Source organism: Lissotriton vulgaris, unplaced genomic scaffold (assembly GCF_964263255.1).
Source record: "Lissotriton vulgaris unplaced genomic scaffold, aLisVul1.2 SCAFFOLD_801, whole genome shotgun sequence".
Taxonomy (NCBI): domain Eukaryota; kingdom Metazoa; phylum Chordata; class Amphibia; order Caudata; family Salamandridae; genus Lissotriton; species Lissotriton vulgaris.
Genome location: NW_028251364.1, coordinates 51,531 through 75,705, shown reverse-complemented (window position 1 = coordinate 75,705; position 24,175 = coordinate 51,531). Strand labels below are relative to the sequence as shown.

The following is a 24,175-nucleotide window of genomic DNA, read 5'->3' as shown; positions in this document are numbered from 1 at the left end:
GAGTTGTGTGTCGTCGGCGTAAGACATGATGTTGAGTCTGTGGGTTTTGGAGAATCTGGCTAGAGGTGTCATAGAAGTGTTGAAGTGGGTGGGGCTGAGCGAGGATCCTTAGGGTACTTCACAGATGATTTCCTTGGATTTGAAGGTAAAGGGGGGACCTTTTGCATTCTTCCGGTGATGAAAGAGCCGATCCATCTGAGAGTTGCTCCTTGGATGCCTATGTTGTGCAGCCTTGTAATGTGTGTGTTGCGGGAAACCGTATGGAATCCTGCTGAGGATCAGAGCTGTACTCTGTCCTCTGTCGAGTGGTGCTTGGATGTTGTCGGTAACCGAGATTTGGGCTGTCTCCAGTGCTATGATTGCTGCACAATCTGGAAATGTGAGGAGTCAAGTAGGAGGTTCCGTTCCTGATATGAGGAGAGTTGTTGGTTGACAGCTTTTTCTAATACTTTGACCGGGAAGAAGAGCAGGGAGATTGGCCTGTATTTGTTGAATGTGCTGGGGTCTGCTGATGGTTTCTTTAGTAGGGCATTGGTTTCTGCATATTTTCAGTCCTCTGGGAAGGTGGCCGTGCCAGTTGAGGTGTTGAACAAGGTCAGGGCTCGACAAATCTGAAAGATGGTACTAGTCCTGCAAGTCTAGTACCTTGAGAAATCTCCTCGACCTAACTGTAACCTACTTGACCACAGTCTCTGAAAGTGGAGTAAATGTGACAAGATAACAAGACTTAAAGGCATCTTTATTGCTTATTTGCTTTGTGAGCAATAAATCTTGTTATCTTGTCACATTTGCTCAGTTTTCAAAGACTGAGGACAAAAGTTAGTATGTTTTCCTACTTGCCAGAAAGGGCGAGTAGGACCTAAAAATAGCTCGGCCTCACAAAATTTACCTTGCAAATGCGAGTGGTTGAGTGGATTTGTCGAGCCCTGAAGGTGGTGAGTACGTGGCTAATTCTGGCTTCACCTAGATTGAAGTTGTGTTAAGGGCATTGGTCAATTGGGGCTCCCTAGTGGACAGAGTTCATGAAGGATGCGGTGTCCTGTGGGGCGAGCTGGCTCTATTTGGTTAGTCGGATGTCTGTGGTGGTAGCGGGGTCGTTGTGTTCCTTGAATTAGTCGGTGGTCTTGGGCTGGGGTTTGAAGATTCTGTTGATTTTGCTGATCTTGCCATGGAAGAAGTTTGCAAGAAAGAAAGGTACATTTTGATAATGCAGAAAAGTGTCAAATTTCTAAAAGTGGTATTTTTAGAATAGTAACTTAAAACACTACTTTACCATTAAAGAAGATTTAAAATTGCAATTCATTTGAATGTAAACAGTATCTCTGTATCTGGTCACATTCTGAAGTTATCACTTACTAGGTGCATTAAGACAACCCAGAATTAGTGTGCAAGATGGCATAACAGCAGTGAAAAATTCTATCTAATACAGACTTCTAGCCACAGATTCCTTATCTTAAAATTTTCCCCAGGTGTCAAACTGGATCCAGACATTTTTCATGAGCATTAACCCTGTGCATTGGAAGGTGGCGTCGTTCAGCTCCGCATGGTGTCGTTGGCGTCATACACAATGGAAGTGACATTTGTGGTGCCTATATTTAAGCTGTATTTCTCCAACCTTACAAGCTCTCTAACCTCATCTAGAGAACTTTTCAAAATTGCTGACTCGTTATGCTCCCACCAACTTCCAGACCCAGTGGTGAGCTCACAAGATCTTTGTAATAACATCTCGGATTTCTTTTATAGTAAAATCACGGATATCCATACTTCTTTAGAAGCTCAACGACTTTCCCTGGAGGATGGTGTTCCTCTCAATATAGCCAACCTTGATATACTGGCTGAAGGTTCCTCAGTATCCCTCACCCAATTTCCAACTCTTTCACTGGAAGGACTTAACCTCCTCTTAGACAGGACTAAATCCTCCTCCCCATTGGATCCTGTACCTTTAAAAATGTTAAAGGAATGTAGAAATAGTATCCTTCCACCCCTGCTCAAAATTATGAATGGGGCTATTGTCCAGGGTTCTTTTCCGCAGGTATGGAAGAAGGCCATAGTTAAGCCCCTCCTTAAAAAACCATCTCTGGACCCGGACAACCTTAAGAACTTTAGGCCTATTTCTTTATTGCCAGCCCCGGCAAAGATGCTAGAAGCGCATCTTAATACACATCTTTCTATTTTTCTTGAGACTAGTGAATACCTTGATAGCTCGCAGCATGGCTTCAGAAAACATCATAGCACTGAATTCGCTCTCACTGTTGTGGTGGATAATATTCGCCGCAAAGTTGACCTTGGCCAAACTACAGTACTGGTTCTATTAGACCTCACGGCTGCGTTTGATACTCTGTCTCCAGCCATTTTAACATCTCGGCTTAAGGAGGCAGGGGTCATGGGACCAGCCCTGAGTCTTCTTGACTCCTTTCTCCATGACAGAGAACAGAGAGTTATGCTCGGAGATTTCCTCTCCCGTGCCAAGTCATTGCAATGTGGGGTGCCACAGGGGTCGGCTCTTAGTCCGACCCTATTTAACATTTATGTGGCCCCCCTTGCTAGACTAGTAAGATCGCAGGGGATGGAGGTGGTGTCTTACGCTGATTACACCCAGATTATGGTGTCACTGGCTCACTCTGTCAGTACATCCGCATTCAGCTTTAGGTCATGCATGCAACGTGTGGCGGAGTGGATGATTCTTAACTCCCTAAAGCTGAATGGCGACAAGACAGAGGCCTTGGTCTTTGGTAAAGACCAAGACGTGGTCGAGCGAGTGGTGGCATTCATCTCTTGGCATCTGCCCCACTCCCTCCCAATCGGCCAGAAACCTCGGCGTCATTTTTGACACCTCACTTTCCATGACGCTCCAAGTGAATAGGACCGTGGCCACCTGCTGGGGTGTTATCAAGATCTTAAAGAGAATCCTCCATTATCTCTCCTTCAAGGCGCGCAAACAGATTGCAATTGCTCTTGTTGGATCCAGACTCGATTATTGTAATTCTTTGTATGTGGAGTCCAACAAGGGCATTATCCATCGATTGCAAACTGTACAGAACGCAGCAGCGCGCTTTGTCTTGGCCCTTCCTATAGCATCTTCGGCCACCACTGCTAGGAGAGATCTCCACTGGCTTCCTGTCCAGTTTAGAATTTCCTTTAAGCTTCTATGTCTCACATATAGAGCACTTGCGGCTGGCCCTGTAGACGCACTTGGTTCCTTGCTTACCCGTTATGTACCCACGAGATGCCTGCGATCAGCCGGGTTACATCAATTGGTAGTGCCTCGTGCTAGATTGACCAGATGGGGAGCAAGAGCTTTTTCTGTTGTCGCTCCTCAGCTCTGGAACTCTCATCCGATGGAAATAAAAATCTTACCCTCTATCGACTTGTTTAAAAAAGCCTTGAAAACCTGGTATTTTACCAGAGCGTACCAATGAGATACTGCTGTCTGACCCGGCTTGTCTCTGTATTTGATTTAGGCGCCTTGACGCCCATTGGGCTAAGTTAGCGCGGTACAAGATACAATTCATTCATTCATATATAGGCGCCACCCAGGAGTGCTGAGGTCCGTTCTTTTCTTTCTACACCAAGCAGCGTAGATCTATTTAGAGCTATCCCATAGTCATTTTTTGACTAGATTGTTTTCAACGTTTTGTCAGTTTTTTTTTTTTTTAGGTTTACCTGTGTGGTAGTGATGTCATCCAAGAAGGCTGGCCTCAAGCCCTGCGGCTGCTGTCACCAATAGATGTCAGGAACGGACCCTCACCTTGTATGCCTCTAATGTCTCGAGCAGGATCAGGACCCAAAGGCCTGCCACAACTGCCTTGTCATGAACCCACAAACCTTGATGGAGCCATCCCTGAAGCTTATGGCGGTTCGATGTGCGATGTCTCAGCGATCAAGGTCCCATTCGAGAGGAAGGTCCCGGGAGCGGTTGCGTAGCCCGAGGTTGTCGTTGCACTTCAAGTCGTCAGACCATTAAGGTAAGTCGAAGTCTCACAAAAAGAAAAAGAACTTGAATCATGCTTCGACTTCACCTCATCCATTGGACAACGAGATGAGGGAGTGTCGCCCCTCAAAGCCTGGCTCCGTGGTTAAACCAGTGCTTGTGTCCACTTTGCACCTCCCCAATTTTCAGGGAGCCGGGGCAACACCCCGCCCAATGAGGTTATGCACCTCCTCTTCGTGCCGTCCTTTCCCATTGGCAGGCCTTTGGGACCTGCAGGTTTGGGAGGGGGCCCTACTGGATCCACGTCGGCGGCTCAGGTGCCAGTTGGGCCCCATTTATCCATAGATGGATCCGTATTTGCACCAGTCATACTGCCTTGACCTTCCTTTCCTGACGCTGATCCTGAGGCCTACACTGCCGGCACCCACCGCCATCCTACAGCCATCCCATCCTCATCCTCATCCTCATCTCCACCCATTAATCAGATCCGAGCTGGAGGGAAATCTTCTGGCTTCAGCGCCGACTGGAGCTGTGCCTTCCAGGACTGAGCCTGCGCTCTATTCCTATGGGTTAGAACTCTGGGAGGAATGGGAGGGCTCTCTGGACCCTAAGGATTACCAGCCTTATGAGGAACAGATTGACCGTTGTGAGATCTGGGTGAAGCCAGTGGACTGGAAACTTCTTCAGGTACTGGCATGCTTTCTCCCCCTACCGTGGCTACAGATGGGGAGCATCCTTCGCAATAGTGGTTTGGAGGGCAGCTGAGGTCCTGAACCTTAGCTTGCCCTCTGTGGCAGTCAAGACTGAAGTCTTGACAGAAGTGCTTCCGCCGGGAGTGTCCCCATCAGAACTGCTTGTACTGCTTCTACCTTTCAATGAGGCACTTACTGTCGACCTGCTTGGGACTTGGCCCAAGCCCAATCCGGGCTCCTGTGAACAGTACACTTATCCACTGCCACCACCCAATTTGGGGTACCCAAAATTATTCATGCAGCACCCTATACCTGAGAAGTTGGTGGTCCAAGCCTCAATGTCCCATGTAAATCCTGGCGCATTCACTGCTGCACCACTGACTGAGAATCCAAGATGGTGGACAATCTTGGAAAGAGGATGTTTTCTTCCACCAGCCTGACGCTGCAGACTGGGAACACCTCATGCATTTTGGACCTCTATTCCCACGTCATGTGGGATGCGGTTGCGCAGGTGCTGCCAATTGACAAAGCATTGTTGATGATTTGAACTGCAAATAATAACTAAAAAATGCAGAAAAAACATTTATCAAACAAATGAGGACACATTTTATATAATTCGCAAACACATATAAATAAGAAAAATCTAAATTGATTTTAATAGAAAAGTTAAAACTTTTCTAAATTAAAGTTGAGGCCACTCATCGTCCTTACTATATTCTGCGTGATACATTTGCACTGCTCCTACGAATCAATCCGAGGATGGTAATTACAATTTTTAGCCTCCAATTTCAACTTAGTTCACTTTTACAGTCCGTTTTAAAAAATGTTCAGTTCTGCATTTAGCTTTTTTATTTATATACACTTTATTAATCTGTTAATATTATTTAATTTCCTTCGTAGTCGCAGACCTCTTGAGGAGGCTTCGCAGACCTCCAGGGGTCCCCGAACCACAGGTTGGGAACCACTGGTCTATCAGAATGTAACAATGCACCAAGCCATGTAAAGCCTCCCTGCGTGCGTTATTATGCCATCATGTCTGAAGTCTGCACTGTGTATTTCAGCCTTTTTGACCGCAGCCAGCCCAAATGTCTTATCCCACTCCGACACTTGGCACCTCGTATATCTTTTCTATATGGTACTTTGGAGCGAGGCGGGGTCAGCTCATGACCAGCATTTTCTTTGCTACAAAAAACAGCAAAGAATACTTATTGTTTGAAATACAAAAAGTTTATACAGAAGCGTAATGCAGCGGTTTCCTTCTTTCTTCCAGACAGAACCCTGGAAGGTATTCTTTCCTTGTTGCTGCACTTCAGTCACTGTGTTTATGTACAATGCTTGCTTCAAGGAGTGAAAACCTCCCTTTCTCTGTCTTGTTAGCATGCATTTTAGAAAACAAAATGTGAAGTCTGAGAGAAACATGGCGAACTAGTGCATGCTTATTTGCTGCATTCAAACCAAATAGCCTGCTCTCTAGAGCCTTCACTAGCACCGTAAATATCAGCATTTTACATGCTGAAACAGTAACCATGGTAGCATACAATCAGGCTTGATTTGAATGAAATATTCAAACATACCTATTTACACTTTTTCATACATTCCACCTAAGATAGTCTGACTACGCCTCTAAAAGGTCTTTTCAGTTTGAGGTAATTAGTAAGGTCTGAGAAGACTGTAGGTATTAGGTATTAGGACCCTGTGGTATTAAATGTGTAATTGCAACAATGTTCACTACAGAATATTAACTTACACAATATTGGCAAGATATAGATGAGTTAGAATAGTAAATCAATATTCCCTTTTGTATGCTTACCTTGAACAACACTCTGTATATAGGTATCTTGAAGCTGATACCATTGCAGGTTAATCAAGATGTATTCAGTATTTTGACATATAACCATTATGCCTCCTTCCCCCAAGTCTTATATATAGGTGAATCTAAAGAGGTAACCATTCAAGTTATAAGCTGTAATAGAAAGGTGATCTAGAATACCATATTGCTATCCTTATGAAAGAGGCAATTCAGAAACGTTGTGATTATTTTTTTTGCACAGTTTTTCAAATCCAAAATGGCTACCTTCTGTTGACATTTTGAAAGAGCCTTAGTATTTTACAGCTAGTTGTTGTCACGAATCTGAATGCAATGAATTTCTCCTTACATCAGTGATGCTCCCCCCCCCCCCCCCCCCCCCCCAGGGCAAGATTCTAGTTAGTGCTACTCTAGTTAATCCTGTCTAACACAAAGCTGCTCGGCTTTAACTGACACTTTAAATCATATGCCACACTGTAGTTATGGGTTAGTACCACTGGAACAAGTCACTGTTTTAGGACTCATGAGCCTCTCATAATAAGCGTATGATTAACCAACCAGAGAAAAGATATTTAAAAAGCAGTCCACCTAACCAACCAAAAGCAGTAGCCGTGTCTAATGTCCCGACCTTCCTGCACTGCACATAGTGCCATTCTTTGAAACACCTTTGGACTGCTTCTGCTGCACTGCAATAACTGGAGAGTTTGAGGTGGCCATTTTACAAGAATTTCTTGGAGTACTCCATAATTTCTATTGATATGTGGATGACAGTCATTGCACCGACAATGTACTTGGAAACCCTCTCCCACCTTTTCCGCCCTTCTCCTATCCCCAACTGTTTTTCCCTTTACTCTTTTTAATCCCTCATCTTTCTTGCTACATTCCTTTTCTCCTTTCCTTCTTTCTGCATTATCTCCTTCTCATTTGTCTTCTCTTAATGTTTTTTTCAATTACAATTGGGCTGCATGCTACTGTTCCTTTTTAGGTTTTGCCTGGCGATCCGCTGCGCAGCAGCGTTCGCGCAGGCGAAATCTTTTGAGAACAGTCTGGGGCTTTGTTCCGCCTCTCTGTTCCATTGGCTAGCTCCATAAATGGAGGCTAGCCTTTGGAACAGAGATGCATCACTCATTCCCTGAGCAGATTCGTGGGCGTTCCGGCGATTTTTACTCATCCCGCCCATTTTCGTGCGTGTCGCGGCGGTGGGCGGTTGCTTTTTTTTTTCAGCAAAGGCTTGTTTTTGTCATTCCGCCGAAGATGGCGGCCGGGCTGTAGCGTACTTCTGAAGCTCTGTCTTGTCTTTTTGGTAAATCCCTCCATGAGCGTAGATATGTTTCAGGTCTCCCCTGTTTACCCCCCTTAAAAATCCACCCTGTGCTCCATGTTTATGTCTCATTTACACGTCTCGCTCGTGCTCCCGGGTGTTTTCGCCCTTCTGTGCTTCTCTGCTGCCTCCCTTCCTTGTTACGTCATTTTCGTGTGTCCCTCGCTTCTTGAGTGCTTCCCACACCTTGTCCCACGCTGCACGTTCTTCTCCCCCTCCCCCGCTAGCCCCTCGTTACGCCAATAGATCTGCGTGAAGGTATGACCCTATAGTCAAATGTCGGTAACTGCAGCCTGTAGAAACCATCTGCAACTGGTCTAATTGAATATCGGTGCAAGGATGTCAGTTGATGGAGGGCTCGTCGCAGCAGAAGAGGATGAGTGCGGATGGGGGAGGGGGATTTGTAGCGGTGGGGGTGGGGCGCGGATTAAGTTGTAGCTGACAGCGAGCCTGCCACTTACTTCTCAAACGGAGGTTGACATGTTGAGCTGTAGAGCAGCCAGAAAGATGCGATAAAAAGCATGACAACTGTTCAAACTCTGGACTCGAATCTCAGCCAGTTGGACGGGGCTGCCCTTTCTATTAGCATGGGAAGGGGTGGGCGCAGGTGGTCCGGCCGGGAGTTTCCCACCGCTGGGCGGTGTCTAATCGAGACAAATGTTGTGAGGGTGACTGGCTTGAAATGCTTCTGACACATGATCTCTGGCGCAGATTTTCACCTCATCGCCCCCTGCGCACACTGACCGAGCGCGGCGGCGCATCTGTGGTGAGTTAACGGCTGTCCGCAGGGTGGACGGATTAAGTGGCGGTGTCCGGGGCGCATCAGCTCTCAGGCATCCCAGGGACCCACGCGGACGGAGGGCCGTTTGAGAAGGGGGAGTGGGAGGAAGTCTGGGGCTGGCAGGGAAGGAGGGGAGGTATATTCCCCCCAGACAGCCCCCAGTCAGGACGCATTTAGCGCCTGCTCGCAAACGTGAATACGGTTTGTTTGTCAAATGATTTTATTTTTTAAAGGCATTGGGAAGTTTAGTTTGTACCAGCGACTTAGGAATGCGATCCGATTGGATTTTAAGTTAAACTTTTTGTTCCGTTGTATTTTTTTTATTTGAATAATGAGACGTGTTATTTGTGGCTAATGAAACCCTAACAATACAATTCGAAGAGAATGTTTTTGATCAAATTGGTAGCGAAGTGTGCAATTAATTTGAGCGTATATATAACATTGTATGAGGCGTTAGATGTAATACGAATTTGCTTTTTACTTTGGAAATGTTGAGGGAGGAGTGGCACAAGACAGTAAACCATTTTAAACATAAGATTAGGGTGATGGGGGTGGGTTTCAGATTTTCAAAGCAGAGGGAGAGTGTGCTTTTGTGTTTTTGTAACAATTCCTTGTAAAAGCCGACATTCACCTAAGCATACCAGACTGAAAACCTCTGTTCCCAACCATTTTCCAGAAAATGTATTTATTAGGGGTGTAACTCTCCCAACTCCCCGAAGCTACGCCCCTGCTAACTGGCGAAACCATTGCATTGTAAATGCTTGTTTTCTAAAGACTCCAAAATTTTGGAAAATATAAAGCAGCAGCAAATAAAGCAAGTTGCAGACAATCATACAATTGTGGCCACTCATCTGTTAAAATTAAAATTAACAAGTTTCTCTTGTACCTTTTTAAAGGATCAGAAGCTGATGGGAATGTAGACGAGACCCAAATGGAAATAAAGACGGAAGAAGTTGAAGGTAATATAAGGTTTAATGATAATAACAGCATCTTTTCCCACCCATTTTGCCAAAATTTGGCTGCAAGTCTATATATTGTTTTTTTTATTTCACAATCACCCTCCTTTTGTCCTTGCTTCCCCTTGCTTATTTCTTCAGTTGGGGTCAAATCAAACAATTTCTTTTTTCTGGCAAATAAAAACGGGAGTAAGTGTTTACTGTTATAAGTATCTACACATATCTCAGGGGGCCCCATGGTTCAATGAACCACTAAGGGAAAATAAACCATTCGTCCGTCAAGCTGAGAGGCGATGGCGACATGAGTCAGTCGAGCTAAATGCCTACAAATCCCTTTTTGCTACTTAAAAATTAGCTATTTTAGCTAGGAAAGCAGAATAATATGAGGGAAGGGTTGTCTTGGCAGATAATGAACAAAAAGACTTTTGCCATTCTGAAGGAACTGAGTCAAAAAGCTGAGAAGAAATCCACAATCGTATCCCTCTATTGTGATGCTTTTCAGGAGTTTTTTCCTTTAGAAAGTCACAGACATCTCTGAAATTGCTAGAACCCCCACTGATCCTAGTTCCCTCGACCAGACTAGCCCTCCTCCCTGCCTTAGTAGTCAGCTGTCCAAGTTCCCTAATCTTGACTCAGCCACTTTGGTATCATTAGCAAATCACACCAAATCAGGCTCTCGAGCAGACCCTTGCCCTCGAAGGATTTATCAAATGGCCCTGCCAGGGCTGGAGAAGAAGGTCTTGGGACTACTCAATAATTCTCTGGATTTGGGTTATCTATCAACAAATCTGAAAGAAGACCGGGTCACCCTCCTGCTGAAAAAGTCTGGTGCAGATACCCTGACCTTAAAGAACTATAGGCCCATCTCTCAGCTCCGCTTTCTAGCTAAGATCTTGGAACAGCACGTACTAAAGATACTTTCAAGGTAGCTGGAGGATCATCAACTGCTACATGCTAGACAGGCGGGCTTTAGAGCTCATCATAGCACAGAGCTAGTGATGGTGTCTGTCTTTGACGAGCTCAGTTAGGGCCGACAGTAAACAGCCGAGTGCCCTGATTTTATTAGATCTGTCAGCGGCCTTCTTTACGGTCAGCCATAACACACTGCTGAACCGTCTCCCGAATCTGGGTATTAATGGGCAAGGATATCAATGGCTAAAGTCATTTTTGTCAGACCGCACTCAGAGTTCAGCTGGGTGAGCAGTTACAGGATCTGGGCTCCCTGACCTGCGAAGTACCCCAGGGCTCTGCATTATCCCCTCTCCTTTGTAACATCTACTTGCAACCCTTGGTGGAGACCCTTACTCACATGAAATGTCAGGTCTTCAATTATGCAGAAGACTCCCAACTTCTTGTCCGGCTTGATAACTCCTGCCAGGCTCAGAAGTTGACAAAAAACCTGCGCAGGTTCATGGTAAATTGGATGACAGCCAATTCATTGAAAATAAATCTGGATAATACGAAGTGCTTGTCATTCCAACAAGTAATAGCCCATGGTGTGATCTCTTTTGGCCTCCGGAATTAGGAGTAGTCCCGGCACCATTCCCAGTCGTAAAAAGCCTGGGACTGAAAATCGATTATGAACTGTCTAGGTCTTGTCAGGTTACCACTGTTGTAGGAACCTGCATGGATTGCTCTGAAGCGGTTGCTCCCCACGCTCCCTGACCATCCTGACTCTGTAGCGCTTTACTCCTCCTTACTGCCTGGTATCGTAAGGCTTGCTGCTAATTATCAATTGAGCTCGCATTGCCTGTAACATTATCGTAGCGCCTGGTATCGTAGCCTGGTATCGTAGCGCTTGCTGCTAATTATTGATTGTGCTTGTTGCTCATTGGGTTGATTGTCATTGTTGCACTGCTCGCATCGCCTGCAAAATTATTAGTGCCTCATTGTGCCTCTACCACTGCCCAGATCATAGCATTATTCCGGTGGTGCCCCTGTTTCGCTTTTTGTTTGTGCTGCCATTTTGTTGTTGACTCCTGGCCCGTTTCTCCTCCCCGCTCCCAGCTGCTCCTCCCTCGCTCCGCCCCCCCCCCACTATCCACTTATGTCAGAACAGCTTACGCGCAGCGTTCACGTGCGGCGGAAGCGCCCCATGCGCGTCGAAGGTGCGCCAAAGGTAAGCCCGTCTACGCCCATCCGCGCCAGGACCGCACCCAGCACCAGACCCCCGCAAACTCCTCTCCACCCGCATAACGTACGACTCCGCTACCCTCTCAGCACTCAACTCCGGCCGTCTCCCAGACTGCTACCAAGCCGCCCCAGGACACACCCATGGACCCTTCACCTGCCACTCCTGCAAGTTCGACTGCATCAGGACCCACACCAAATCCACAGACTCCAAACAGAGCTCCGACACTAACCAACTGAAGTGCATCCTGCTCAACACCCGCTCGGTCCACAGACACGCCATTGAACTTTGGAACCTACTCGACACCACATCGCCGGACGTCGCCTTTCTTACAGAAACCTGGATGAACGCATAATCAGCGCCCGACATTGCCATAGCCATCCCGGACGGCTACAAGATCATCCGAAAGGACCGCATCAACCAAACAGGAGGAGGAATCGCCATCGTTCATAAGAACACCATCCGCATCACGACCAGTTCCGATGACAACCTCACAACCGCCAAACACCTTCACTTCCAGATTCACACCGACCCTAAGACAGCACTCGGAGGCACCCTCATCTATAGACCACCCGGAACCCGCACACAATTCAGCATAAGACATCACTGACTTATTCAGCCCACACGCCCTCCCCTCTGAGGACTACATCCTACTGGGAGACCTCAATTTCCACCTGGAAAAGAACAACGACAGCAACACCACCACCCTTTTGGACAACCTCGCCAATCTCGGACTCAAAAAACTTGTTGACACCCCCACCCACTTTGCCGGGCACACGCTCGACCCAATCTTCACCTCCAGCAAGCACATCTCCTTTAATCACACCACAGCTCTCCATTGGACGGACCACAGCTGCGTTCACTTCAACTACAAAAAGACTACGACCCATAACCACCCACAACCAATTCCCCGGAGAAACTGGAATAAAATTAACACCGACCAGCTCTTCACATCACTTCACCAAAACCCTCCTGCAAAATCAACGGACCCAAACCAAGCAGCCACCAACCTCACACAATGGATCACCCACAGCGCTGACGAATTAGCACCCTTGAAAAACCATCAAATCAAGCAAGGCAGCAAAAAGCCCCCTGGTTTAATAATCACCTTAAGAAATCCAAGAAGATCTGTCACACCCTCGAGAAAGCCTGGCGAAAAAACCCAACCACTGACAACCTGACCACCTTCAAGAACGCCACCCGCAAACACCACCAACTGATCCGATCCACCAAGAAATCAGCATTCAAGGATCGACTCGACAACAACGCCCACAACAGCAAAGAACTATTCAACATCGTCAGAGAGTTTACCAACCCCACTGCCGGCACCAACGACCTCACTCCATCCCAAGACCTCTGCGACTCTCTAGCCTCGTTCTTCCACAACAAAATCGCTGACATACATAACGGCTTTGGAGACCAGCCCACCCCACCTACCTCCGAACTAAAACCCCCCTCCAAAAACCTTCACGCCTGGAACCCAATCACCACTGAAGACACCATCCGCCTGATGAACACCATTCACTCAGGATCGCCAACCGACCCTTGTCCCCACCACATTTTCAACAAAGCAGACTCCATTATGGCACCCCATCTCCGAGACGTCATCAACTGCTCCCTCATCTCCGCCACCTTCCCGGAAAGCTGGAAACACGCCGAACTCAGCGCCCTATTGAAGAAACCTACAGCAGACCCCACTGAACTTAAGAACTACCGCCCCATTTCGCTCCTCCCATTCCCTGCCAAAGTCATTGAGAAAGCCTTCAACAGTCAACTCGCCGCCTTCCTCGAATCCAACAAATCCCTCGACCCTTCACAGTCCGGCTTCCGAGCCAAACATAGCACTGAGACCGCCCTCATCGCAGCAACAGACGACATTCGAACTCTACTGGACAATGGAGAAACTGCTGCCCTCATCCTACTCGACCTCTCCGCAGCCTTTGACACAGTCTGTCATAACACCCTTATACAACGCCTGAGCAACGTCGGAATACAAGGAAAAGCATTGGAATGGATAATCTCGTTCCTCGCCGGAAGAACCCAGAGAGTCCGCCTCCCCCCTTTTAGATCAGAGGCCACCAAAGTCATCTGCGGCGTACCCCAAGGATCTTCACTCAGTCCCACCCTCTTCAACGTATACATGAGTCCCCTCGCATCAATTGCGCGCCAACACAACCTCAACATTATCTCCTACGCGGACGACACTCAGCTGATCCTATCCCTCACCAAAGACCCAAACACCGCCAAAACCAACCTACACGAAGGGATGAAAGAAGTAGCCGAGTGGATGAAGAACAGCCGTTTAAAACTAAACTCTGACAAAACGGAAGTCCTCATCTTAGGATCATCCCCCTCCGCCTGGGACGACTCATGGTGGCCACCGGCCCTGGGAACCGCACCCATACCAACGGACCACGCACGTAACCTGGGCTTCATCCTGGACTCCTCCCGCTCGATGACCAGACATGTCAACGCCGTCTCATCATCATGCTTCAACATCCTATGTATGCTCAACAAAATCTTCCTTTGGATCCCCACCGAAACAAGAAATACGGTCACCCATGCACTGGTCACTAGCCGACTAGACTACGAAAACACCCTTTACGCCGGAACCACAGCCAAACTACAGAAAAAACTCCAACGCATCCAAAACGCCTCAGCCAGACTCCTCCTAGACATCCCCCGCCAAGCTCACATTTCCGGTCACCTAAAAGACCTCCACTGGCTCCCTGTCAACAAGAGAATAACGTTCCGCCTCCTCCCCCACGCACACAAAGCCCTATACGACCTAGGACCCGAATACCTCAACACGCGCCTGTCCTTCTACACCCCCACCCGCCAACTTCGATCGTCCAATCAAGCCCTCGCCACAATTCCACGCATCCAAAGATCCACCATGGGAGGAAGATCCTTCTCCTACTTAGCGGCCAAGACCTGGAATTCCCTCCCCACCCACCTCCGCCTCACACAGAACCACCTCTCCTTCAGAAAACAACTAAAACCTTGGGTATTTGATAAGTAAAGCCCCCCCCTCCCTCAAGCGCCTTGAGACCCTCTGGGTGAGTAGTGCGCTATACAAATGTAGAATTGACTTGACTTGACTTATTTAGTCAGCTACGAAAACTTGCTCCTCTCTTATCAATATCCTCAATGCAGTTAATCGTCTCCGCCATTGTCATCTCCAGGCTGGATTACGGGAATGGCCTTTACCTTGGCCTCCCCCAGAAGCTCCTCAGGAGACTACAGGTTGTACAGAACGATGCAACTAGGCTCATTTTTAGACTTCCTAGAAAGACACGATCCACCCCTCTGTTACATAAACTGCACTGGCTGCCTATTAAACAGAGAGCGCAGTTTAAGGGCCTTTGTAGCGCCTTCAAGGCAATCTGTGGTGAGGCACCCAAGTATATAAAAGATCGCTTGATGAAGTATGTTTCCGTCCGGGTTCTACGATCATCTGAGGCTGGCAGGTTAGCTCCCCCCAGGTACATTTCCAAATCTAAATGGGGTATAGCGTTTTCTGCTTTCCTCCCCCCGGTCTGGAATGACCTGCAGGAGTACCTGCGCAAGGATCCGGCTTTGCTCATCTTTAGGAAGCTCTTAAAAATGTATCTATCTATTTAGCGAGGCGCTAACAACTGCGTAACTCCTGCCTCCGCTGCTGCCTTGACATTTCTGCCCTAGTGACTTGCTCCCTCTTCTCTAGAAGCGCTTATAGACCTGATGGTGATTTGCGCTATATAAAAGTCATATAACATAACTAGGCTGTGGGGTTTTAGGTTTAAACCTATAATAACTGATAAAACCCCACTGAAAGAAAAATAGCCCTCACCAGTGAAAACATATAAACACTGAAAAAACACCTGGACAGCCACAAACTAAATGCCATTCAAAAAAAAGAAAAAGAGAGTGAAAGAGTAATTTTATTCTTCCTGAAGGGGTCAATACTATGTAACTTTGTTATACAAGTTAGCAGTAACATTATTCTGCTTGAGTTTTGTTATTTAGAGATGCACTAAAATATTGTTTCTTCTTCCTTTTACTTTTTTAGTGTTGTGGCCTTTGGTCTAAAGATGCAGGGTTTAGTTTTATGTTTTAGGTCTAGTTTAATTATTTTATAAACTATAGAGAATCAGGAAATATCAAACTCATATTTGATATTTTGGCTGCATTTGATTCTTTCACTGATAGGTAAAATGGCTGGTTTCATAAACATCTTTCCTAATATGTGTCATCACATTTACCCACAGAGAATGGGTAAAACCCCTTAATACATCAGGCCATAGTTTCTAGTGGGTCAGTATTGATAGTAGGTGAATTGCCAACACCTCAGGCTTTACTCATTCAATGAAAGGTATAGTGACAAGTTTATATATCACCAAGCATCTTGGATAGTGGTGAAAACATGACACCAGACTTTTGGAAAACATGGAACGCAGTTTCACTTGTAATGCTCTGCAAAAAATGTTCTTTCCAAGTTCAACAAAGATTGGAGTGATATTGTTTGTATTTTCAGTGATTCAGCTACGTATATAAAAAAGTTGTGTGATGACCTGTCAAAATTGATAACCGAGCTGGTGATTCCATTTAGGAGATCCTTGCCACTTGTTAGATGGTATGCTGAAAGCATCTTTACAATCTTCAGAGTTAATGAGGGATGCTATTGACTTTTTAGACCTTTCTGGTGCACTGTTTTCTTATGCACAGGAACTAAAAAGCAAATATTTATAATTTTGCGCTTTATGTGGCATCAAAGAAAGAGTCATCCCAACTGTGTCCCTTAGCTGATGGTTCTCAGCCCAAGGGGCTATGAATGCTGAGATGGCCTTTTCACAGAAGTTTACATGGGAAGGAAAGAGCAAGCGCACATAACCCAAAGACTCACTGAAGAAGTATTGTATGTTGTACTACAATAAGATTAATTTGCAAAAATCTTTTTGAATCTCATATACACTATAAGTACACTGTTTATATGCCATGTTCTTTCAGTGCAGAAAGCAAGCAATAATAAAAGCAAAACGTTCCATAAACACCGGAAAAACACTTTTTCTGTTGTTTTTAGTGGCGCGAAAATGTGTAACCACTGATAACAACTGTTTTTTAAGATATTGAAAACACTGAAAAAACCCCACCAGAATTTACCAAAAATAGAAACTGAAAACAGGAAAGCCTAAACATAACATAACATGTACAGTAGAAGGAAAGCATTTAGACAATGGAATACCCTTCTGCCATAACCGTCTATTTCATAGGATCAAAGTACAGGTGGTACAGCTGCTTTTTTTGCAAATTATTCAGTGCCTTTTCAATTATATCAGTGTATAAAACAAAATATCAGGGTATTTGAAGGTAACTAGTTGGAGAGGCATGTGAGTGATCTCCCAATGCTGACCACGATGTTAGAATCTATAAAATTGCGCTAGTGTGGGAAAGATCTTTTCTAGAACTACCAAAAAAAGTTGGGTAATGAGGCAGCGGTGCAGCTCTGCCATTCTTTCATAAGATTATGTGACCTGGACACATTTGAGTTACCTCTTTTGAGGGCCTGCTCCTCAGAAGTGGCATGCTATTTATACTACTGGGGACAGTGGGTGACAAGTACAGTGTGGTTTTGTTGAGTGACCTTGCACCGGAACCTCACAACGTTTCTGTGAATCATGTGAACAGGCAGTTTTTCCAAACCATAGCTTAGAAGAAACCTTCAACAGTGCTCTGTTGAAGCACACAGCCCTACGGTGGGATTGTTTAAGTAGAGTAAATCCTCCTTTTTTAGGTCTCGCCCTGGAATTCGCATCCGAAGGATGCGTCCAGGTTGGAGACTTATAGTTATCTGACTCGGGGGAATGAGGACAAGAAAGTGTTACGAGCTTTTGAAGGCCGATTTGGGTGCGCGCACGTTCCGTCCCGCGCCGTGCACATGCGCGCACATACACACAAACAGCAGACAGACACTCGCTCACACACACCCCCTCTCCCCCCCACAGTCACACACACAGACTCCAAGACACATACACACATGCACGCACGTACACTCACACACATCCACAGCCCCCCACCGCCGCACGCGCACACACACATGCCCCCCCCGCAGATCATCAACAAGGCGAAGCCACACTCACCGGCTTCCTTGGTGCGGCGGCGCATCTCCTCTCATCGGCAGCTGCAGGGCCCGGCAGCAGGACTCTTCCTCCCTCCTTTGGCACCGGGGCGCAGGGTAGGCTCCTGCCTGCTCCGGTGCTTCAAACAGCCGCGGCTCTTCCGTGGGAGGCGGGGTAGGCTCCCGCCCTCCTACTTCCTGTTTCCGGCTGTCCCGCCCGGCCTGCCTGACTTCCTGGTCGCAGGCCGGCGGCGTGAGCTCTGGACGGACTGCAGCACGCGCTCTCGCGAACATTTCCCTGCCCTCGCAGTTGTTGTAAGGTAAGAGAGAACTGCAATCCGAGTGCTCGGCCTTTCTTTTTAAGGCCTGCTAAGCGAAGTGTCACGCCTTATAAGCTGTGAGGGTTTTCATTGTGACCTATGGAGCCACATTGTCCCTATACTTTGACTGATGTGTATCTAGAGCATTCATCCCTCATGAAGGTGTAAACTCGAAAAATGGCCAACATGCCTTAGTCGTCCAAGTCGTGTTTTTGTGCAGCTTACATTAGAAAGTGCTATTGTACTGTAACATTTGTGTAGCACTTACTAGCCTTCTGTGGAGTGCTAAAGCCCTTACTGGCACGGATGGTAAGCTACACCATGTGGGAATGTGGCTGGGAGGGTGCGTTCCTTGTTTTGAGCGTTTGTGGGAAGTAGTTGTAGGTTGTGCAGGATGAGTACCAAAGTGCAGTTATCGAGTTATTAAGGATCGTGTGCTTAACATTGTGATGGAATGGAATGTGAGAGTTAAAAGCACACCTGTAGATGTGTGGTATGTACGCCGGCAGTTCTGGTTAGCTCTGCATTTCCCCATATGATATATATGTTAGGCAGAGGTCTAAAGAAGGGAAACCAGTTGCATTTTATAATCAATAAGATAATAGATTTACAGAGGAGTACATATTGCATTACAAATGCTATAGGTATCACATTTGCGAAAGCTATAACTATTGGCATTGTAAATGACAAAGCTATTAATTTCGCTATTTTCAAAAACAACACATAAATAAAAACTTTTTATATTCCTACATTTGGCTTAGTTATAGTTGGTTTAATCACCCTGCACCCCCCCTCCTCCCATAACCCTATGCCCCCAAAACAATCTGTACTGCTTGGTGTTTAATGGAAATGCATACAAAACCTTAACCCCTTCCACGCTGATGACGAGCTGGGCTCGTCATGGCGTAGCCTTCTCGCACGCTGATGACGAGCCCAGCTCGTCATGTAACATGCGTTTTGAAAAATCTCAGCGCAGGAGCGGAATTCCGCTAGCGTGCATGAGGTTAAGAAGGATAATGCTCTGCACATCAATGGAACACAACTCCTACTTCAAGAAACCTCTTAGCTTGTATTTTAATGTGACATTTGTGCCATCCGGAGAGTGTTAGGGGCTCCTTTTCATAACTTTCGGATATGAAGAATTGTTTCATGATCTGGATTATTGTGGCCATACACACATTAAACTCCCTGAATGCTCTCATCTGTGTCATCTTTCCAAGACATTATATCTGGCAGTAAGAATCAACTTACTGTCTCGCGTGCATTTGGTATCTCTTGGCCAAATAATTTTTATTTAGCCTCGCATTTCTCTGCCTGCGTCTGGGGTAGGAACATTGTTTTCAACAAGGCTTCTAGCTTCCATAGGTCTCAGGAAAAGTGTTTTATGCCATGTCATTTGGTTTGGTTGACTGCGAAGTCCCTGTCTGTCCACACGTTGCTTTAAACATGTGCTTGTCCTATTTGACTGCTTATCAAATTTTGTTCCAGATTTAGCGCTAAAAGATCCATTTATAATTGCAGAGCTCAACATTTTTACGTTTAGCATTGGGTACGTATTACTTTTGTATGAATCGGGGCCAGGCGAAATGTTTAAATCGCCCCACAATCCTTATTAAGAGTGACCGTAGCAAGCAACGCTGTCTATTTGAGTTGTGTGTTTTGAGAGCGATCTTCCTCCAGGATTTTTTTTAAATGTTTCCAAACTGTAAAAACTAAAACCACATTAAAAAAAAAAGAATTGGCTGAAAACTTTCAGTTCTGACTTGTGGGATCCCCTTTTGCCCTGAAATCCGCTCCCAACCTTTTAGCCCATTGGGCAAATGCTAAAATGCTGACCTGGCCAGTACAACCACAGTTTTGATTTACATTATTTGAGTGGGTACTTGGACAAAATATCAAGTTTTAAAAAGTGGGGCACAGAAATATGACATTTTCTTTGTAATAAAAAAATTTTATGATTCAGAAATGTTGTCAAGAATATCGATTTTGTTTTTTTCCATATAAGTAATATCGTTGTCAAGAATATTGTTGTTCTAATAATTGTTTTCTATATTATAGTTTTAACAAATCTTTCTTAGTTATCTTTGTGTTTTTAGATCTTAGATCAATTGTATGCGTTATTATTGATTGTAAAAATATGCGAAAACAAGGACCCCCTGAATAAAAGATGGTACAATTCCTATGACAGGGAAAACAAATTGTGTGTATCAAATCCTAGGCAATCACAACATTAGCTTAGGGAACAAGTGTAGACTGGAGGACATAAAGAAATATACTCTATAATAAAACCATATGCTGTTTAATAAACAATTATATTAAAATATTAATGAGGTCATAATTCATATTGATCCTAGTACATGCATAAATAAATACACAGTGGAAATAGAACAAAATTACAAAAAAATCAATTAAAACACACACAATTAATAATAAAAGTGGCAATTAATGTAGTCGACGCGCGTTTCGGCGTTTAGCAAAACGCCTTCTTCAGGAGTCACATAAATTTCTTTCTAATAAGAACTGAAGTTATTAAAATAGCAAAATTCTCCAGGCAATTGGTCGGAAGATAATGATCTGTGCGTTTCCCAGACAGGCGTGCTTCAAAATGTTGCAACGATTATGTCAAGAAACTATTTAAATAACGTCCATATGGGATAAAAGAATTATTAGATTTCTCCAAAAGGGATGTTCAGAGACGTGTTCAGTCGCTGATGTAGACCGGAAATATACAGTTTTGCTCGTTCAGAATGCGAGTAGCAGGACTCAAGATATACGAGTCGAGATAACGGCTAATTGTATAACGGAAGAACGCTCACGCAGAAGGTAGCTGGTAGCGTCTCACGTCGGTTTAAGATAATTGCAATTATCTTAAACCGACGTGAGACGCTACCAGCTACCTTCTGCGTGAGCGTCCTTCCGTTATACAATCAGCCCATGTGGACGTTATATAAATAGTTTCTTGACGTAATGGGTCCCGCTTCGTTCACCAGGGTTTTTGGACACCGGAGCTTTGCCGCCCCAGGAGGGGCTAAACATCAGGGGCCTGCTGTGGGGGAAAGCCGAGCACACCGCACGGGACTCCAGCGCCCAGGAGTCCGTGCGTTCCATCACCTGTGCAGAGGCCGGCCCATAAGCCGTCAAGCCGTCCGAACCACTTGCGGAACCCGCTGGCAAGGGTCCCGCTTCGTTCACCAGGGTTTTTGGACACCGGAGCTTTGCTGCCCCAGGAGGGGCTGAACATCAGGGGCCTGCTGTGGGGGAAAGCAGAGCACACCGCACACCGCATGGGACTCCAGCGCCCAGGAGTCCATGCGTTCCATCACCTGTGCTGAGGCCGGCCCACACGCCCACAAACCCTCAAGCCGTCAAAACCTCTCGCGGAACCCGCTGGCGCGGGTCCCGCTTCGTTCACCAGGGTTTTTGGACACCGGAGCTTTGCCGCCCCAGGAGGGGTTGAACATCAGGGGCCTGCTGTGGGGGAAAGCCGAGCACACCGTACGGGACTCCAGTACCCAGGAGTCTGTGCGTTCCATCACCTGTGCTGAGGCCCGCCCACAAGCCCTGTATTAAATCTTCGATCAGCGCTGAGCGGGACGCGCACGGGATGTGCCGGGCGAAGCCCGGGCAAAGGGTGGGCCGTCTACGGCCGTCTACGGCCGTCCGCGGCCGACCGAGGCTGGGCTGGGCCACCCCTCCAACACAGGACATTACTGACACCGTTACAAAATAAGGTAATGTGTAAAAAATAGGCTGATTGTTCCTTGGCTCATTGAATAGCAAGGACCCTTCATTCAGCTTGTTATACTCTATTTGCAATGAAACCCTGAAGAGTACAATGGCCAAGAGGAAAGCCATGGAGGGTGGGGGAGTCCCTGCCATTACAAGCAAAAAGAGTAGGAAGTCGAAAAAACCATTGCATGCTGCTGTTAACTGCACGATGACAAACATTGAAAACATTGCTGATTGTGAAAGCATTTTATTGTTTGCACCCTCACCAAGAGATATAGAGCCTCTTGATCCCCCAGATGACGGTGTATTGAAGAGCAAGGGTAAAGTCATCCCCGCCATCTTTTCCAATAAACGTAAACCTAAGCCCAGAGTAGAGGAAAAGATTAGTAACCCTGCTATCCCGATAAACCCTATTGAGGTAAAAATCATAGAGGTACATAGGGGGGCAAACACATGTGCAAGCAATGATCTGTCGGCAACACCAATGGAGGAAGCTGACGGGCTTCACAAGGAGCCGGCTCATGAAGCAGGTATTACCTGCTCAAATCGCTTTTCTGTGTTAGAAGGGGAAACAAGAGAACTAGCAGAGGTCCTATCACAAGGTCTGGGGAAGGATCCAGAGGCTAGGATGAATAGGCCAGAGAATTGCCCTACTTGTTTGAATTTTTTTTCAGAACAATTTTATTGATAAATATGAGCATATGAAATAGAGTGGCATCCCACATTCAGGACGATACCACCAGACATTCTGGTACAATCGCAACATAGAACTGAGTGTCTAAGCAAAGAAGCAATGCAATCAAAGATACAAGGAAACATCCACCCCATCTTCATCCTGCTCTGTTACCTACCCACCCAACTCCCAGAACCCTCCCTGGAACCCACCCTAACCCCATGCATGCGTGTGTTAACTGTGCTGATGTAGGCTCTTGACGTGGCTATTGTGTGTGTGGATATTGGGTTTCGCCGGAACATATGGGGCTAAAGGTCTTCTTCTTGTTCCGCCGGGGGGTCCAGTGTCAAGCCTCTGTAGTCCGCCCACCTCTTCCATATTTTAAAATGTTTGCGGGGGCATCCCGTGCTTCAAATATTGGCCTCTCCAGGCACATACAGAAGTCCATACTCGCCTTCCATGCACTCGGGGGGGGGGGCGGCGCTCACGTTTTTCCATGCTCGGGCCAGGTCTCTTTTGGCTACCACTAGCCCCAGGAGGAGCAGGTGTCTCTTATAGATATTACCACCTACCCCATCAAGGATGTGCAATAGACCCAGACGGTGAGTACGGGGGAGGGTCCAGCCCAACACCTCAGACAGGCATCCCCAGACACCCCTCCAGAAGCCAACCAGCCTAGAGCACGACCATACAGTGTGGAGTAACGTACCCACCTCAGCCCCACACCGCAGGCACTCTGGGGACCCGATCAGGCCCGCCTTCCACAGACGCTCTCGAGTATAGTAGGCCCTATGAAGAATTTTGAACTGTATGAGTCGAAACCGTATTGCGATAGCCGCTCCCCTCGGGATTCCAAGGCCTCCCGCCAGTCATCCTCATCCAATGGACCGATATCCGCCTCCCAGGTCGTCTTCAATGGAAGAAGGGTGGAGTAGCAGTGGGTGACCATTGTCTGGTAAATGCGTGATACTTTTTTATCCCCAAGGTCACCCATGAAGACCTTCGCTTCGATAGGGCTAAATTCAGGGAGTGAGTCAAGGTTGGTAATACTGGGCGTCAGTGCATGTCGGAATTGTAGGTATCGAAAAAACTGAGATCGGGGCATATCGAATTCGGTTCTAAGGGTCTGAAAGGACTTGAGCGTCGTCCCAGACATCACCTGGCCCAGCTGCGAGATGCCTATTGCGTCCCAGCCATCGAAGCCTGATAATTTAGACAGTTCGGGTAGTATGCCGTTACGCCATAGTGGAGTGGCGTTTCTGCGGTCAGTCTACCCCACCAGCCCATTCGACGCAAGGCCTGTCGCCATACAGCAAAGACAAGTTTAGTAACCCTCGGCAGCGAACGACTCAGTCGGGGTGAATATAGGATGGTGTGGAGCGAGTTATCGCCCATCAAAGTGCGTTCTAGGGCATAGGCTGGATCCCCACCGTCACCGTACCACCATTCGTTTAGAATGAGGAGATGAGCGGCTTGGTAATACGACTGCAGATCTGAGGTGGCCAAGCCCCCACAGTAGGTGGACAAAAAGCATGTACGCAGAGCCACTCTGGCGGCACCTCCCGCCCAAAGAAAGCGACCCAGCACTGAGTTAACCTGTTTAAACCACTGGGGTGGGATAGGATACGGATGATTCTGTAGTTGGTAGAGTAGGCGCGGGAGCGCAACCATCTTGAAAATAGCCGATCGACCAAAGATTGACAGGGGCATTCGAGACCAAGTTTTGACATCCGTCTG

The 24,175-nt window shown here is 46.6% G+C and overlaps 1 protein-coding gene across 1 annotated transcript in view; it reads left to right on the top strand.

Annotated features, from left to right (window-relative positions):
- LOC147662932 (caspase recruitment domain-containing protein 6-like) overlaps positions 1 to 24,175 on the top strand; it is a gene marked incomplete at its 3' end in the record, with an annotated part of 129,404 nt that overhangs the window by 66,783 nt on the left and 38,446 nt on the right. The window contains exon 3 of the mRNA XM_086950787.1: positions 9,429 to 9,491. Coding sequence (XP_086806913.1) covers positions 9,429 to 9,491 — 63 coding nt within the window. The remainder of the gene's footprint in view (positions 1 to 9,428; positions 9,492 to 24,175) is intronic.